The sequence below is a fragment of the Fulmarus glacialis genome, unplaced genomic scaffold, assembly GCF_000690835.1.
Source record: "Fulmarus glacialis isolate BGI_N327 unplaced genomic scaffold, ASM69083v1 scaffold41361, whole genome shotgun sequence".
NCBI lineage: Eukaryota > Metazoa > Chordata > Aves > Procellariiformes > Procellariidae > Fulmarus > Fulmarus glacialis.
Window position 1 is genome coordinate 19,567 of NW_009192914.1, and position 16,062 is coordinate 35,628.

The following is a 16,062-nucleotide window of genomic DNA, read 5'->3' on the forward strand; positions in this document are numbered from 1 at the left end:
ATATTTTAAACTTCTGCATGAGAGAAGTAATATTGGTGGCTTTGTGCAACACAGTGGCATGTCAAGTAAAAAGAATTTAATGTGCAAGGGAAGTCAGTATTAAGTTACCCTTCATATTGGCCACCCAGCCAGAATGATTGCACATGGAAGAGTCACTTATGGCATGTCAAGCGCAGTGCATCCCCAAACAGACAACTGCAAGACAGTTTCAAACAAGCTGGCTTCAGAACCAGAAGGAGGACAAATGAATTGGCCTGGTGCCCCAATCACTTGCAAAGGTGGCTCTTTTGCTTCCAGGACCTAAGCCATTAACTCTTCACAGTGCATTGCACTGTTAAGTAAACCAATGTTTACCTGGAAACAACACACAGTTATCCTTTTACGAAAATAAAATTAACTCTGGATTCTTTAAAAAAAATTTTTACTTTTCCAACAGACAAAGCATTGCTCCACAATTTTTAAAATGGTTTTATGCTGAATACTTTAAGTTTCCATTAACAGAAGTCTCAGATGTGGAGATCATAAGGCCCGTACGATCATTTTTTTTCTGACAGCAATTTCTGATGGCTTTGTAGATGGCAAAGGTAGGGATGGCCAAACTAGGCACTCCAGCGAGGATTACAATAATAGCATACACCCAATTGGGATATTCAACCTTCTGTGTTTTGGGGAACTCCTCCTGAAAGAGCAAACAATCAAGTTGTAGAAAGTCGTGAGGAGCAAATACCTGGGAACATGCACATATTCAATAATTCAACAGATCAAAAATGTAATCAGAACACTAGCCAGCCACAATGGCACAATGGAGTTTGCCAATTCCAATTCCACAGCAGTTTCCAGCTCAAGGGTTTCCAGTCTCAGCTGTTTTGGACCTACTTTTACTTAAAAGCGATGGAAAGAAGGTGGCGTGAAAGAAGCAAGAGCCAGGAAGGGAGACTGGTGGGACTGCTCCTGGAACGCTTCCCGGGCACAAAGGAGTGTGGGGCTGGGGGGGCTCACGGGCCACCAGGGCTTGGTGGCCAAACAGCCTTTGGGTGGGAAGGCTGAGAGCAAGAGTGTGGGGGGGCTGAAACGTTGTTAAGAAGGAAGTGAGGTTACCAAGGGGGAGAGAAGAAAGCAGTCCCATTTCCCCGTCTGCTTTTCTCTCCCTTTCTGTCTCTGTCTTATGAAAATAAAAATTCATCTTTACAAATTAGGTGTGCTGCATGGCTGTTTCTGCTTGAAGGACGGCGACTGGTATAAGGCCAGAGAACAAAAAGCAGGGCTAGACAGGCAGGGAAGAGATGGGGTGATGGAGAAAATGATGGGACCCACATTTTTTCTAATATGCCCTTCTTTGTACCACATACAGCTTTTTACTCTGCAAGGGGGGGAAAGGAAAAGTAGGTAACTTATTGCTGCAATTACAGTTTAAATGATACCAATACATTTGGAAGAGGAAAGAAGAATTCTGGATATTAATATTAATTAATATTAATTTCTTCTGTCAGTGATGAGTAACCAGCACCACTGCAGTTCTGCGATTTTAAATGCACACAGAAACAAGTGCAATATCAAAATGGCTTCACAGATTTGGTCCTTTGTCAACATAGAAAGGTTGTGACATTTCCAGCTCTTCTCTAATCCCTACTGGGGAACAGACATCCGTTTCAGTCTTGCCTGACAACTGGACTAATGTTTTGGTTTTGTCCACATCAGAAAAGCTACTCAGGTGTCACTGTATGCCAGCTGCAGGCATCACAGCTGAATTTAGGACTTACTTTTCTAAGTGTTGCTTTTTATTATTACCGTATGTCTTGTAGTAAGTTTTTTACTAGAAAACTGTTTCAGATGGGGGATGAATATAACTGACTCTTACATTAAAGAAGAATACAGAAAATAATTCTAAATAAATATTTTGGTTTTATATACTTACATAGCTAGGGTCCCAAACGCTGTAGAGCAGTTCTTCATTGACCTTCACCACAAAATAAAAGAAGAAGATAACTAACATAATGAGAGGACTGATAACTCTCCAGGTAACTTGCCAGAAAATATTGGGCTTGTGTCCAATCATGAACTCAATATCCTTGTTAAACCTAGAAACAAAAACAGAAAGTTCAGGACAGTAAAAACCAGTCAGGATCAAAGCGTACCTGCTCAGAAACAGGGAAGTCCAAACTACACCTAGCTGCGCTTCCCAGGACTTTGCTAATGTCAGTGTGAAACGAGGACTGATAACAACATCAGGAGTTAGACCTAAGTAGTTCAAATTAGGGCAGATATCATTGCAACTATGTTAGAAGTTTTTAACTCATAGTTCTTAAAAGTAAGTCAGGAAAATTATTTCTGGAAATGTACTTTCTTCACAAAGTCTGTGAAGCATATGCGAAATAGTTTCGACACGGAAGAGTCAATGCAGATGGACCTTCCCTATAACATATTGCAGTATTGTTTCGTGATTTTTAGGTGAGCATCTCAGAGCTGCATAAATTAAAAGGAATGATATAGTATTAAAAAAGAGCAAAAGCAAATTGGAGTAATTTAAAAAATTAGATTCTATGCATAATGTTTGCTTAATTTGGATTTCTACCAGTTTTTTCAGGTTGAGTACTGAAACGATATTTAACTTTACACGTTACTAAGAACACTTACAAATGTGTTATTTGGGTTATTCATAAAGCATGCACTGGACAATGGGGCAAAAATGTCTCCACAAGAAGAAACAATCCCTGCATTGAGAGTGATACTGTCTGCATCAGTCCTGAACCAATTTATGACCTCTACATATGATGCAGCACCATGTGCACACAGTTCTTAAAAAATAATATTTTGGAAGTTTGGGGCTTTTGTTGTTAGTCCTTTTGTCTGGCTTTCCTACATATCCTATGGGGATAAGTCTGAGGGGACTATTCAGTTGGTCTTACAGCTATGAACAACACACAGAATTCAGTTGAGTCTCAATTACTACGTAAATTTATTTTATCTTTTCATTCCTAACTTCTAAGATCTGGGTATCATTCTTAAAATGCTATGGAGCCCCATGTCCCGACTGCAGAGCGCGTTCAGGTGTAGTTCACATGAGTGTCATGGATAACACGCAGGTTCTCCTTCAAGCAGGAGAGCCATCTTTTTACCAATGACCCTTTCTCAGAAAAAGGCCACAGAAACTCATCTGGAGCAGATACCACCACCTTTGGGCAGCCCTGATAAGCTCCATACTCAAAGAGGGCTACAGCGATGTGTACTGGCCAGGAACATGAAAGTTTGGTGTGAAGCTCTTTTCTGAATCAGTCCCCACCCCTCTATGGCCTCAGCCCATGTTTGTGTCCTGGGAATAGTTTTGATTTGACCTTGTAAAGTGTCTGAGATTTTAAAGGGAAGGAAAAGCGATCACCACAGACTTTTCTGTCCTTAACAAATTACAATCAGCCTTCTTTCTCTAGGGTACTCCCTCTGCTCATCTAATTAAGTTGATTCATGCCTCCTCAGGTAGTATAAAACTCTAAGTATGGGAAGATGGGCCTCAAGGGCATCCACCCCATCGCCAGGAGCAGCACAGCTGGTGGGTCTGGCACAGGTTCAAGCAAAACCTATGGGTGACTAAAGTCCCCACGCTTTTTTCTTACATATTAATTATGAGCAGAAAGATGGCGAAATTTGATTTATTACATGTCTAGAAAGTTGATAGGATAATTACTCACTGCTACAACTGATAAAGTCCTGAATCTATCAGCTAAGAACGTATCTCAGTAGCCTTGGATTTGCATCCTGCTGTAAAACAGTACCTGCAGCCTGCCTGGAGATCCCTGCTTTGGACAGTATCATTTAGCACTCACGTTAAACACTCCTGGGATATACCTCTGTTTTAAACTTGCAGCTCAGTGCCAATGTGCTTGTGCTTTGCTTCTGTTAATTAAATATTTAATGCAATTATTTTGAAGAAGACTTATTGTAAATGTCACCATATTTAAAATGTAAATGAGCTGTAGTGGCACTTACATAACTGTTGCAAATACGTACATTCTGATGCCTACTTTAAAAATAAATTATTTGCACCCATATCATTACACTCTAGGGCACTTGCTAATGCTTAATATTTTCTTGCAATGTCTTAGGGACGTGTTTATTTTAGCTGGTTGTTATAGAGCGTTATCTATGATTAATGTATTCATAACGTGGAAAGCTTTCATGTACAAATAAAAATCCCCACCGCACTCTTAACAAAGCATTTTTTCTTTTTGTTGAGAAGTATTTTAGAAACCTAAATCATACAAGCAACCCTAAACTACAGTTGCATAATTTCAGTGATTTCTATAACAGAAATTCTATGCACTGAGATGTAGCAAGATCGCAGCTATACAACTAATCAATTTATGCACTAGTTTCTGGTAAAGTTTAACTTGTATTTCATACCTGTCTATTCCATAAATGTAGACGACTGAAAACATCTCAAAAAATGCAATTATTAGCAAGGGAATAGAGCCAGCAAAACTGTCAAATAGAGCCAGCCAGTAATTACCAGACTCCAGCACAAAAATGAAAGCTATCAAGTAAGACCCCACACAAATGAGACCTGTGAAAAAAAGAAAAAAACCACAACAGCACATTTAGACAAAGGAAGCAAAAGAAAAAAAAAGTAAGATATTTTCCCCGTAACTTTTAAAGTAACTTTTAATTCAGTTGCAGCCTGAAGGTAACCACTTTATTTTTTAATGGTACTCTGCTTCCGTGCAGGTAAAATGGCAAAACCCTCCTAACATTGCCCAGGTGGGTGATGCTGCAAACAGAACGGGAGAAGGCTGAGGAGAGAAAACAGGTCCTCTTCCTCCTAGTCGGTGGGACAATGGTGCGCTGAGAGAAATCCTGCCTGGGTGAAGGACTCAGGTCCTCCAGCTTCCCAGTGGAGGAGATGATAATCATCATGAGCAGGCTGAGGGGCAAGCCACGGGGTCAGCAGCTGTCTGCAGGCTCAGAAGGAACCTCAGAGGAGCCGCCCCCTTGGGGGACATGAGAAAACCTTCAGTAGGTTATCTAGGAGTCTTAGGACCATGGCAGATCAGAAAGTAGATGGGTGGTGGGTTGATTTTTCAGCATACAAGCTATTCCCTGGGGAGGAGAGAGGTCACTTGTCTCTAAAAAGGCACTTACCAGTAACGAGTTCCTTAGGCACTTTGGGGGGTATAATCTTAAGATCTTGTAAAGGTACAAGCACACCTTCCATATTTCCAAACATAGATGACAAACCCAAGCAGAAGAGCATGATGAAGAAGAGGATGGACCACAAAGGTGAGATAGGCATTTTGGTGATAGCTTCAGTGAAGACAATAAAGGCCAGGCCAGTTCCTTCAACTCCCTGTGGAAGATTTCAGAAGCTCCAAAATTAGGCTCATTAACGTCGCACAGCACTTAAATTTACATTGGTATTCACTAGATTTGGTGTATGCTACACCATACTTACGCTTTTTGTTTCCACAAAGACCTCCTAATGCAGCAATACATTTACTGTGATTATAATACGAATTCTATTTCGTGGAATTTTATGGGCACCTATTTTCATCTGTAATTCACCACCTTTTTAACCAAAAAAAAAGGCGCACCCATTTAATTCTTCTTGTAACTTTTTTCACCCCGGTGTCAAGGTCCATTCTTTCCATGTTGTGACACACTCGTACTGATCGGGACGGGGCTTGCTCCAGCTGCTTCCTCGCTCTGGGCGTCTCTTCCCTCGTCACCTTGTCCCACCACGGCTGCCACCAGCAAGTGCCAGACAAACACCTGCTGCTATTTTGCCAGCTACACGAGGTCAGCCTAGAACACTTGTGGTTTTAGGTACTAGTCTGACAGGTTGCCAATACTTTTCAGAGGAATTGAACAGTTCATCTCTTCAAAAGCAAAATGGGGTAAACAAAAGTAATTCTTCAGTCCTAGAGCATTCCAAGCCAATTGCAATCAATCAGTGGAAATATATAGAAAACCAACAACCTCAGAAGAAAAAGCATTAGGCAATTAAAAAATTGCTATGCGCTCCTACCATATTTATGGTATCGATATGAGTCAGGGTGTTAAACTTACATCATTCAGGAATCTTTCCAGATTACAGGATTCAAACTTCAGGCTTGCAAAAATCGTCGGATCAGTCGTGTTACATATCTGCTGCATTTGCTCAAAGTTATCTTGGGTTACGTTACCTTCTGGCAAATCAAATGCATTCATCAGAGTAAGAATATTTCTGAAAAAGTGAAATACAAGTAATTTGAAATTATTTATTTGTAAGCATCCTCAGGATTCATTTTCATCATCAAGCAAGTTATTAAGAGCATGATGTCTTTTATAAAGATACAAAGGAAGCAATGTTTCTGTTGCTCAAGATCAGATTTTGAAATTGGAAGTCCGGCAGGTTGGTGCATGTGCAATTCTTTCTTTCCTCTTCCAAGGTGAGTCTGATACTGTCTTTCACAGCACAGATGACAGCCAAATGGATGGGCACTCGAGGGACCTGTGCAGAAGTTAGGTGCTCATCTTTGCACTGCAGACTGGGCACCAGTTCCCGGAAAGGGCAGCTTCTGGGAATGTGTGTCTGCAGTTATGTATCATGCGCTTTTAGAGCTGATGTGGAGGAACTCGTCTGGAACCTGCAGGGTCTGGCAGCCCCGGTTAGAAGGGATTCTGAATTGCTCTGGTAAAATTAGGTGCCTCTGATGAGACCTAAGCACTTAAGCTCTCCAGGAGGCAACCTAAACACAGAGCTGACACAGGCACCAGGGTATATTACATTCATGCCATATGTCAGCTCAGCAGGCATCGATTATTGTGAATTCTGCTTTTTTTTTTTTTTTTTTTGCAGAGTTTCTAGACAACTGTCCAGTGGCTGGTAGAGCTTCATCTAATGAATTAAAATGGGAAGAATTTAATGAATTAATTTGGGTAATTTCCCAACGTAGCGTGCAGAATCACTAGCAGTACCTGAGGTGCCTACACTGTGATCCAGCTGTGGGCAGGGCTCTGCAGGACTGCCAGGACTGCCTGGTCACGGGGAGCTTTCTTAAAATGGGCAGTGCTTTCAGTGGCTCATTGCAAGTGATCTCCAAGGCAGACCTGCATAGTTCAGCCACTATGTCAGGAGGCCTTTGAGGATTTGACATCAGCCATAGTAGAAATAGCAGCAGCTGCAGCAGCCAAATATCCTTTTTTTGTTTGTTTGTTTCTGATGTAATGAAAAACCCAATTTTTTCACAGAAACGGTTTTATTGAAACTTGCCTTATCCAGTTACGTAAATACATTCCTTGAGAACATCTTTCACATCCATTGTTGCAAATGATTAATTTTTCACATTGACATCTAAAACTATAGGTATTCTAGCATGTTTTAGTGAAATAATGTATCAGAAATTGAATCTACCTTTATGTAAATAGAAATTGTTACATAAACTGCAGTTATATTTGAAGGAACTGTTTCAAAAAAACACATTAAAATATGGAATATCCTCTTCCTCCCTTGTTACTTTTTGGAAACATCAGGGAATAATGTAAAATATGGTTGCTTACGCAACATCTATCTAGGAAATAAGGTGGCTCAAATAATTACCACTCCCTATGGGGTTGATACCACGTGATTTAAATTTTTTGAAGAAATGAGTAGTCTGATACCATGTGGGTCAGGAGCTGCAATTGTTCAGAAATTACAAATCCATTATCATCAGGCTAACAGAGCTGCCTCGGCCAAACAAACACTGTATATTCTGGGGTTTTTTTCCAATAACTTACTTGTCAAAACAGTCATCATATCTTTCTGTCGCTCTGAATCCAATGATGGAGTATATGACAGTTGCTGCATAGATGGATGTGAAACCATTTATCAGTGAGATAATCAGGGCATCTTTCTCACAGTTATTGCTACAATTCAAAGAGAAAAAAAGAATGGATTTCAAACACATCCCCAAAATAAATACTAAAAACTGGCTACCAAGACTGACAAAAAAGTAGTCTACAGACGCATAGGTACATCAGTATGCTCTCTAAAAATATACAATTACAGCTGAATTAAAACTTGGTGCCTTAAGCAGTTTAATAGCTATGTGGTTTTTTTTCCCCTCAGATAATCCTGTTCATAAGGAATAACTGCCTGAGTTGTTTCCATGTCTGGCTCATGGAAAGTAAAACATGAAGGGCAAGAAAGTATGTCTCCTCCTTTTCATGCCTGGCATGCCTGTGTGCAGACACACATTGGCATAAGCTGTATCTCAGCTGCTGGGGTGTTCTGCTGCAAGGTGAAAGATTTGGGTTTGAATTCAGACAGTCAGAAAGGAAAAGTGACCAAAAGTTTCCATAGCACTTTGGTATGGTGAAATCGCAGTAGCCAAGAGCACTTGGGAACAGTTTTGTTTGATTGTTGGACAGAAGATGGTTCAAAATGTCCTCAAGTTTTGGAAATACGATAGAACGTTATGCTGATAAGGTCGGGTAGACAAGCTGTTGCATTGTGAAAGTCAAACTGCTTTGTAGAGACTTCTCTGCTGCGGGCACTTGCCAGCGCATCTGTGCTAAGATGAAACAATTGCAGAGCCAGAAAGAGACTTTAATCTGAGAGAGAAGATAAAGAATCAATATTAGATTAGTTAATTGTTTTATGAGAAGGCTGTAAAGCTCTAGATATTGCGTTTCTCTTGGGCAAGAGAGGACTACCGAGATTAACTTGATGTTGTCATATTTGGTTTTCTGATCACCTTCAAGAGGAGAAGAAAGACAAGCCTGTCCAGCCAACACCTGTGACACTGTGACCTTTCCTCATCTATAGCGTTGCAAATAGGTCTCTAGTGGGCGGAAGGCATTGAATTGAAATTCCTTGCTGTACTCTCACGTCGTTTTTTTCACTGTAACATGAGATTCTCAATGACAAGCATGATAAAAATATTTCTTCCCTTCAGAGAAAGTAAGATGCTCAAGCTCCTCCTGGTAATGAATGAGTGAATCCCCGATGGCATTGAAACCTCTCGGTATTTCCTGAGATGTTTGTACTCCCAAACCATCTGGGAGCAGAGTCGCTCACACCTGATCCAGCTGGTGCTGGACTGCAGGTGGCCCAACACCACGGTGTAACACTACGGTATTTGCTTGTTTTTTTTCTTACATCTCCATGGGAATTTCATTACTTTCTGCAGTTTCCTCCTGAAGTCACGAATGTTTGAGAATTGAAGGAACGTGGCCTGGTGCCACAGCTCTGTGTGTTGGAAAAGCAGGAGGACACTGCTCCTTTTGTTTGGGTCTTTTGGAAAAATGCAGAACATTCTCAGCCCTGCTCCTCACTGTCGTGGGAACATTGACTTGGGCCTGAAACGGAGCTTATCACCTCACGCCGAGACTTGCAGGCACCAAAAATTCCAGACAAACTTGTGAAAAACATCTGAAATCAAGAGTGGTGGCAGGGAATTACATCAGTGACTGAAATGCTGGTGTGGTCGAACCTGGGCCAAAACTGAAACACAGATTTCTGAATGCATGACCAAACCAGATAACCAAAACTTAATTCGGAGACATTTATCAAAAACATTAGGTTCAGGCTGCACAGTTTGTCTTTCAAGAGGACAGTGCTGAAGGGATGGAGGCACTGGTGGTTGCTCCAATATTTTGGGAGGGTGAGTGTAGAATACAGCACCATGTCGTAATTTGCTGACTGGGTGATGGGAGTTTGTACCCCATCTCTCCCCTGACCCCATCGCGTATATAAAGGAAGGAACTGAATTTGAATTTCAAAACTCCTAGATATATCTTCTAATCTCTAAGCTAAAGATTTAAACTGTGGTCTGTAAATTGCTTTGAAATGTGTGTGCCATCACCCAGCTCCAACAGTGTGGAGACAAAGGGCAACACCGTGCACGGAGCGCTCCCACAAAGGAAGCTCCTGCTCATCAGCTGGTGGTGGGCAGCCAGACCCCTTCTTTCTAGCCTGCGCCACCACGTCTTTCTGCAGGAAATCAGCTAAAACTAGGACCTGAAATCTTGGCTCGGGAGAGCTAGGATCAGTCAGAGATGTGCCTCACATGGCTGAGGGGATGGTGTCCCAGTCCCAAGTAATTACCGTGTAACTATAGGGCAGAAGTGGACATGCTTCATTTGAAAGAATGAAATATTTTATAAAATTTGGCTTTTGCCTGGCTACTTACTGAACAGAGTTGTAACTGGAGAATGAAATGAGGCCTCCAAAGGCCAGGGAGAAAGAGTAGAACACCTGAGCACCCGCGTCCAGCCACGTCACTGGGTTAGCCAGCTCGGTAACCTGGGGCATCAGACATACAGCTTTAAGCGTATGCAACATTGTTATTTAGATTGAATATGAGGGATTTAAAACAATAATTAAAACAAAAACATTAACCATGCAGAACTCATCATTTCTGAAGAGTGTTAACAAATAGGTCAATACTTTTGTCAAACTTACTTTTTTTTTTAAAAGAAAACCTATGTGTAGGTTTTCCACAAGTATTTTGAAAATTGATAAACGAATTACTTTCCATGGCTGACAGCTGCCATACCTGTTTCCAGAAAAGGTGTTTATTACTTAGCATTAATAATGACCATTCAGAGGTCTTCTCATGGAAAATGAAACCCTTTTAATTTTGTTTAAAAGCTGTTGTTTAGTTAAACCACTCTCTTAGGTCTTTTGTCCATATAGCCATACTGATTAGATGGGTTCTACTCCCAACGGGACGATTTGTGCTTTAAAGTTAGGCTCGTCCTTAACTAGAATGCAGGAAAAGAAAGCAAGCCCCCTTATTGCAAACCCATTGCATTGCTCTGTGATGATCCTTCCATTTTTTATAACAGATTTTGATGGGGGGTGGAGAGAGGGAGTGTGAGAATGGGTGTGTATATGTATATTTTACATCCGATGCAAAGGATTCACCTCCCAGAATCAAGATTTTAAAGGTGTCTGAGGGATAGTTGGAAAAGCACCAATGAAGGGGACTAATTTTCAATCGGTTGTTAATCACAGAGAGAACTACATGGTGTTTCCCTAAGGGATGAACCATGCAGTGACTTACATTAGGGGTGAAGAGATACACAATTCCACTGGTTGATCCTTTCAGCGTCAAGCCACGGATTAGAAAAATGGTAAGCACAAGGTATGGAAGAGTTGATGTTACATACACGGCCTGCACAAGAAGCATGTAAATAAAACACTTAAATAAAACAGAACACTTGAATAAAAATAGCAATGCAGGGAAGAAAAGAGGGGAATAAACGAGGTACTGTGACTAACAACAATAGCAAGTTTCAAGCAAGTCACAACTAACGTACTAGTTGTGTTCAAGAGAAAGAGTATGTGCAGTACATTTTGATAATAAACATTTTTACAGTTATAGTGCTCTATTTAAGACAAATTGTCATTGTTGAAATTCAACTCAGATCATTCAAAAGCAGCATAAAAAATAATCTACACCCTGGGATCAGGTTGATGCTGCTGGTGCAAGGATGGGCTCTTAGGGCTTCGCTGGGCAGCAGAACACTTGTCACTCTTTTAGAGGGATAATATTAAGGACTAGCACAAGCACAAATAAATCTGTACATGTATGTTTTAAAGAGAATGGCCATAGCAAAAAGACAGAGTCCCTCGATCCTGCATTAAAGGCTAATATTAATGTTAAGATGGTAATACCTAAAGAATGTTTTACTAGGACTTATAAGGACAAGGAAACCAAATTGCTCACAAAAATCTCCACATAAATCAAATCAAATCAAATTCCATTTCATACAGTTTCCTTCTTAAAAAAGCAGCCCCAGTGATGACACACGAAGTTTTAGACATGCTTTCACTCAAGAAACCTGCAGTTTCTACAGTATGATTAAGTCTGTATGAATAAGGAATCACAATAGCATCATGAATATCATCTCATAAAAAACCAAAATAGAGTACCTTTCCTGTTGTTTCGATGCCTCTGATTGTGCACACGTACAGTACACCCCATGCACATGTTAAACATAACAAAAGCCACCACTGTAGAGTGCCTGAATCGTCAATGGAAGTGGAGATGTTTAATGTTTCTCTGTACCAGAAATAATCTACAGGAGAGCTCTTGGCACACTCTTCTATGTAATCTGTAACCACAAAAAGGTTTTCATTCTGTATGTCTTTTATTTACTTGAAAAAAAAGAAGATAAATAATAAACACCAGTGTTTTAAATTATACCACCTAACGCCAACGAATTTGTTATTGGCAAATTTCAGATTCTTAGAGGCTGGTTTCATGGAAAAATGAGAGATTTAAAAGAGAGTTGTTTAACAAGGATGTTAATACAGATTTTATTGTTATTTTTATTAATTCAACCATGCAGATAAAATCTTTGAAGCTCACTCAAAGACTCTTCTATCCTTATAATTTTTCTTTTTTCCTACAAAAATGTGAGGTTAGAAGCCTCTTGTGCCAAAGAAAGCGTGGAGAGGATTTCTGAGCATAAATGTATGTATATTGCATAGAATGTAATTTTTTTTAGTAGAAGAAAAGCAGTTAGGCAGGTGTTTTTCAATGATTGTACACTTCCTATTTCATCTTAAAAAAAAACCCAGACAACTTTGGGCTTTCCACGCGCATCCTGCTCTTCCTTGCCTGACGGGGTGTGGGCACCTGCCCACAGCTTTCTGCAGCCGGGCGGCTCTTCCCCTCCCACAACTCCTTCGGATCAGCAATACTTTGTCCTTCTGTCTTGTGGGCCATCGTTCAAGGTCTTGTCAGCTCAGGCTGGATCCTCAGCTCCCTGCAATGCACTGACCTGTGCAGCATTCTGCCCTGGCCCGCCCTTGTATGAGGCTTTTTGTATTTATTCTGGGAGGAGAGGAGCAAAGCTCTCTGAAGAGCTGTTCACAGAGAAAAACCTGCTTCATACAGTTTCATGCAGGGCTGACTATGGAAAACAAAGCTGCTGTCACCAAGCAGTCTCCAAGGAGCTATAGACTGTTGTCATGTTGAGAGATACGGGTGTTTCATATGGATTATGCATGTCTTTTTTTCTTCCTTGTCAATATGCTAATGGAGAGCTGATGGTGAAGAGATGGATGAAACACATTGTCTAAATCTGGAAAATGTTAATGTTTATGCTAGACTTGCACTTTGCACATATTCTGTATGTGAACATATCTGTCAAAATCAGCCCTGAAGTTTCATATAAAAAGTCAAAATTTGTCTCAAAGATTAAGCATTGATCACATTGATTTGTATAATGTGAATTTTTACAAAACACAAGTATTAAAATAGCACAATGTTCCTGACAGGACTGCCATGCCTTACTGCGTTTTACAGAAAGAGGCTCAGTTAGGCTAGTTGCTAGAAGCGGAAAAATGTGCTGCACAACAAAATACAGTATTTCATAAAATATACCTGTTCTGTTGTCATTGAGAGGACAGCTACTCCAAGGCAGGGGCTCTTGGAAGGAGTTGAAGAAATACCACATTACCCAGGCAATAATAGTATTATAATATAAACCCACCAGGAAGGATACAAACATTGCCGCTATGCCTGAAAAAATAAAATCAGAACACAATGTAAATTTCAATACTCTTAGTTTTCAAGACATATCAAAGCATATGGTATGAGCCTCAACCTTTACCCTAATTCCACGGTTTATAGCCTTTCCCCTCTCCTCTCTTTATTTTGGATGTAGGTTTAAACACTGAATTCGTTACCTAAAGGTTGGACAGGTGAGTCCTACATAGACGTGCAGCCTAAAACTACTCCGGGACTGAAGCTGACACCCACTTAGGAGCCAACATTATGGGTGGACTAACTCCCTACAGACACTACACAATCCTGTTCACAGTCTTGCCCACTGATATCTAGGGAGTTTGGGATGCTGGGTACACGTAAAGATCAACTGACTTGGGATTTTGCCTAAATGAGACCCAGATTTTCTTCCCCTTCCACAATGTCACTGCAGAGGTCAGCAGATGTGTTTGGCTAATCTTTGTTGTGTAGGAGGGGTAGCTGCCAGGAGGCACAGTCTGTGAAAAGATGCAGGATTCAAGGTGGTATCTCTCCTTCTCCACTTGCTCCCGAATAATCAACCTCTGGTGACTTCTCTGGCAGACAGTAAACGCTAATGATTAGCTCCTGAGAGCTCTTAGGTTCTGAAGAAGTTTGAAAAATTCCAGATGCAATGAACAAATATCTTTTGTAATTGATTTACAGATGCAGTGGATGCCAACAACAGCCCTCGCTGGCTGCGTTGCTTCCCTTTCAAGTGTGTGGTGATCACAGAATCACAGAACAGCTGAGGTGGGAAGGGACCTCTGGAGGTCATCTTGTCCAACACCCTGCTCAAGCCTACAGCCGGTTGCCGAGGACCATGTCCAGGCAGATTCTGAATATCTCTAAGGATGGAGACTCCACAACCTCTCTGGGCAACCTGTGCCAGTACTTGGCCACCCACCCGGTGTTTCCTGATATTCAGATGGCACCTCCGGTGTTTCCTGTGTAGTGAGGTATCTGTGGAGTTTTTAATGCTGTGTGCATCATGCTGCTTTTACTACATTGTCAGATAGGGTGTTTGAATTCTCAGAAGTCTAATACAGTTGTGAAGAAGTATTTTCTGCAAAATACTGTCTCCGTAGCTTTTAGCGTGGTACATCTCTCAGATGTAAGAAAGTAACATTACATGGAGCTGAAGTCTGGCAGACCACCTTAGAGAAAGATTCAACTATTTTTTACCCACAGAACAGTTACAGAACAAATTTTTGGCACACTTACTTAAACATTCATTCTAATGGTAAAAACAGCCAATATTGGTAATACAGAAAATATCTCTGAAGCCCGAAATTGGTCTCAAATTAGAGAAAGGTTTTAACTGGACCCATAGTACCTGGGAACATGGACACAAAATTGTCATAGTGCCTTATCATGATTAGTGTGACCTATCAATGGAGAGTTAGAAGGGGAAAAGAATAGATCCTTGAATCTCTTATGGCACACCAGAATAAAATCCTGAAGCTTTGCTCTTAAGGTTATCAGTTCAGAGACCTGTGCTTTCTCAAATGGCTTTTTGTAGCCTCTTCAGACTTACCAACCCCTTTCAGGGTAGGGTGGATAGAGCTCCAGACACCCACGCTGCCTTTCCTCAGCCTTTGACCAATGGCAAACTCAAGATGAAGCAGGGGGATACCCTCCAGGACTAGCAAAATCAGGAAAGGGATCATGAAGGCTCCTGAAATGGATAAGAAAAAAAAAGACGTTTCCCATCAGTGAAGTACTACAATAAAGTGCAAACTGCAGTTCTGAGGACTTTTGAAACAACAAGCGAGTTGTAAGCATAGTTGTGGAAACCCTTCTCCAATTTCTGAACCATGCTTTTGCCTGATTGCCTAAGCAGGGGACTTCATTACATGTGTGGTTTCAGGTAGGAATTCTTATTTTTTCCATGTGACAAACATAAACACAAATTATACGCTCCTAAGGTTAAACTTCGAAGAAACCACCTTTGGATTGCAAGTGGAGGAAAGGTAGTTACTTTCCTGGAATTACGTCCTTTTTTTTCTGCAAAAGTTTATGGTTTTATAATTGTGAATCATGCAAATTATATGCAGTAGTTGAATGAACTAAGCAAGATGCCTCAAAAGATTAGGCAGGAGCCTGGGGCTGTCTACATAAAATAACCAATAAATTCCTGGCAACTGTGTTCAACAGCTTTTATGTTTGAGTAGAAGAGATCTGAGGTTCAGGGTTCAAACCTTGTTAATTATGACAAGGCTGGTTAGTATAGGACAAGTATTTTAAATTAATTTTTTCCTGAAGAAAGTGTACCTCGGACATGGAGATAATATATAACACCACAGTGGAATACCAAAGTGCAGAGTCAAATGCTTGGAAATTGCTACGTATTAGAATTATGGTTATCTGTCATTACAAAAAGTCTTTAACTTCCTAATCATAGGCACTAAATAATCTAAGTGCGTTTAAAAAATGCAAAACAGTATGTGAACAGGTTTGGGTATTTGCTGACTTTTTTCTCATATATGCAATGAAAATCAGATAACAGTGAAAGAGGAAATTTGAAGAATGGAAACTATAGTTTTGAATTCAAGACAGCTGAACTGCATGC

General features: G+C 40.6%; 1 protein-coding gene across 1 annotated transcript; it reads right to left on the minus strand.

Moving 5' to 3' along the window:
- Positions 1 to 441: 441 nt before the first annotated feature.
- On the minus strand, positions 442 to 15,164 carry SLC6A19 (solute carrier family 6 (neutral amino acid transporter), member 19). The gene is made up of 11 exons (XM_009587247.1): positions 15,028 to 15,164; positions 13,350 to 13,487; positions 11,891 to 12,072; positions 11,019 to 11,129; positions 10,143 to 10,255; positions 7,747 to 7,875; positions 6,055 to 6,211; positions 5,131 to 5,335; positions 4,396 to 4,555; positions 1,916 to 2,078; positions 442 to 679 (listed from the first exon to the last, which is right to left on the minus strand). Exons 1-11 carry the CDS (start codon positions 15,158 to 15,160, stop codon positions 470 to 472), a joined length of 1,701 nt encoding a protein of 566 aa, XP_009585542.1. The 5' UTR covers positions 15,161 to 15,164; the 3' UTR covers positions 442 to 469.
- Positions 15,165 to 16,062: the final 898 nt, after the last annotated feature.

What these genes read in the sequence shown, in the direction of transcription:
- SLC6A19 (XM_009587247.1), bottom strand. Translation starts at nt 15,160, where the DNA reads ATGATCCCTTTCCTGATTTTGCTAGTCCTGGAGGGTATCCCCCTGCTT. An exon ending in TGGAAAGATTCCTGAATGAT is followed by an intron (nt 5,336 to 6,054) that starts GTAAGTTTAACA and finishes AATCTTCCACAG; the next exon opens with GGAGTTGAAGGAACTGGCCT. An exon ending in GCGTTTGGGACCCTAGCTAT is followed by an intron (nt 680 to 1,915) that starts GTAAGTATATAA and finishes TTGCTCTTTCAG; the next exon opens with GAGGAGTTCCCCAAAACACA.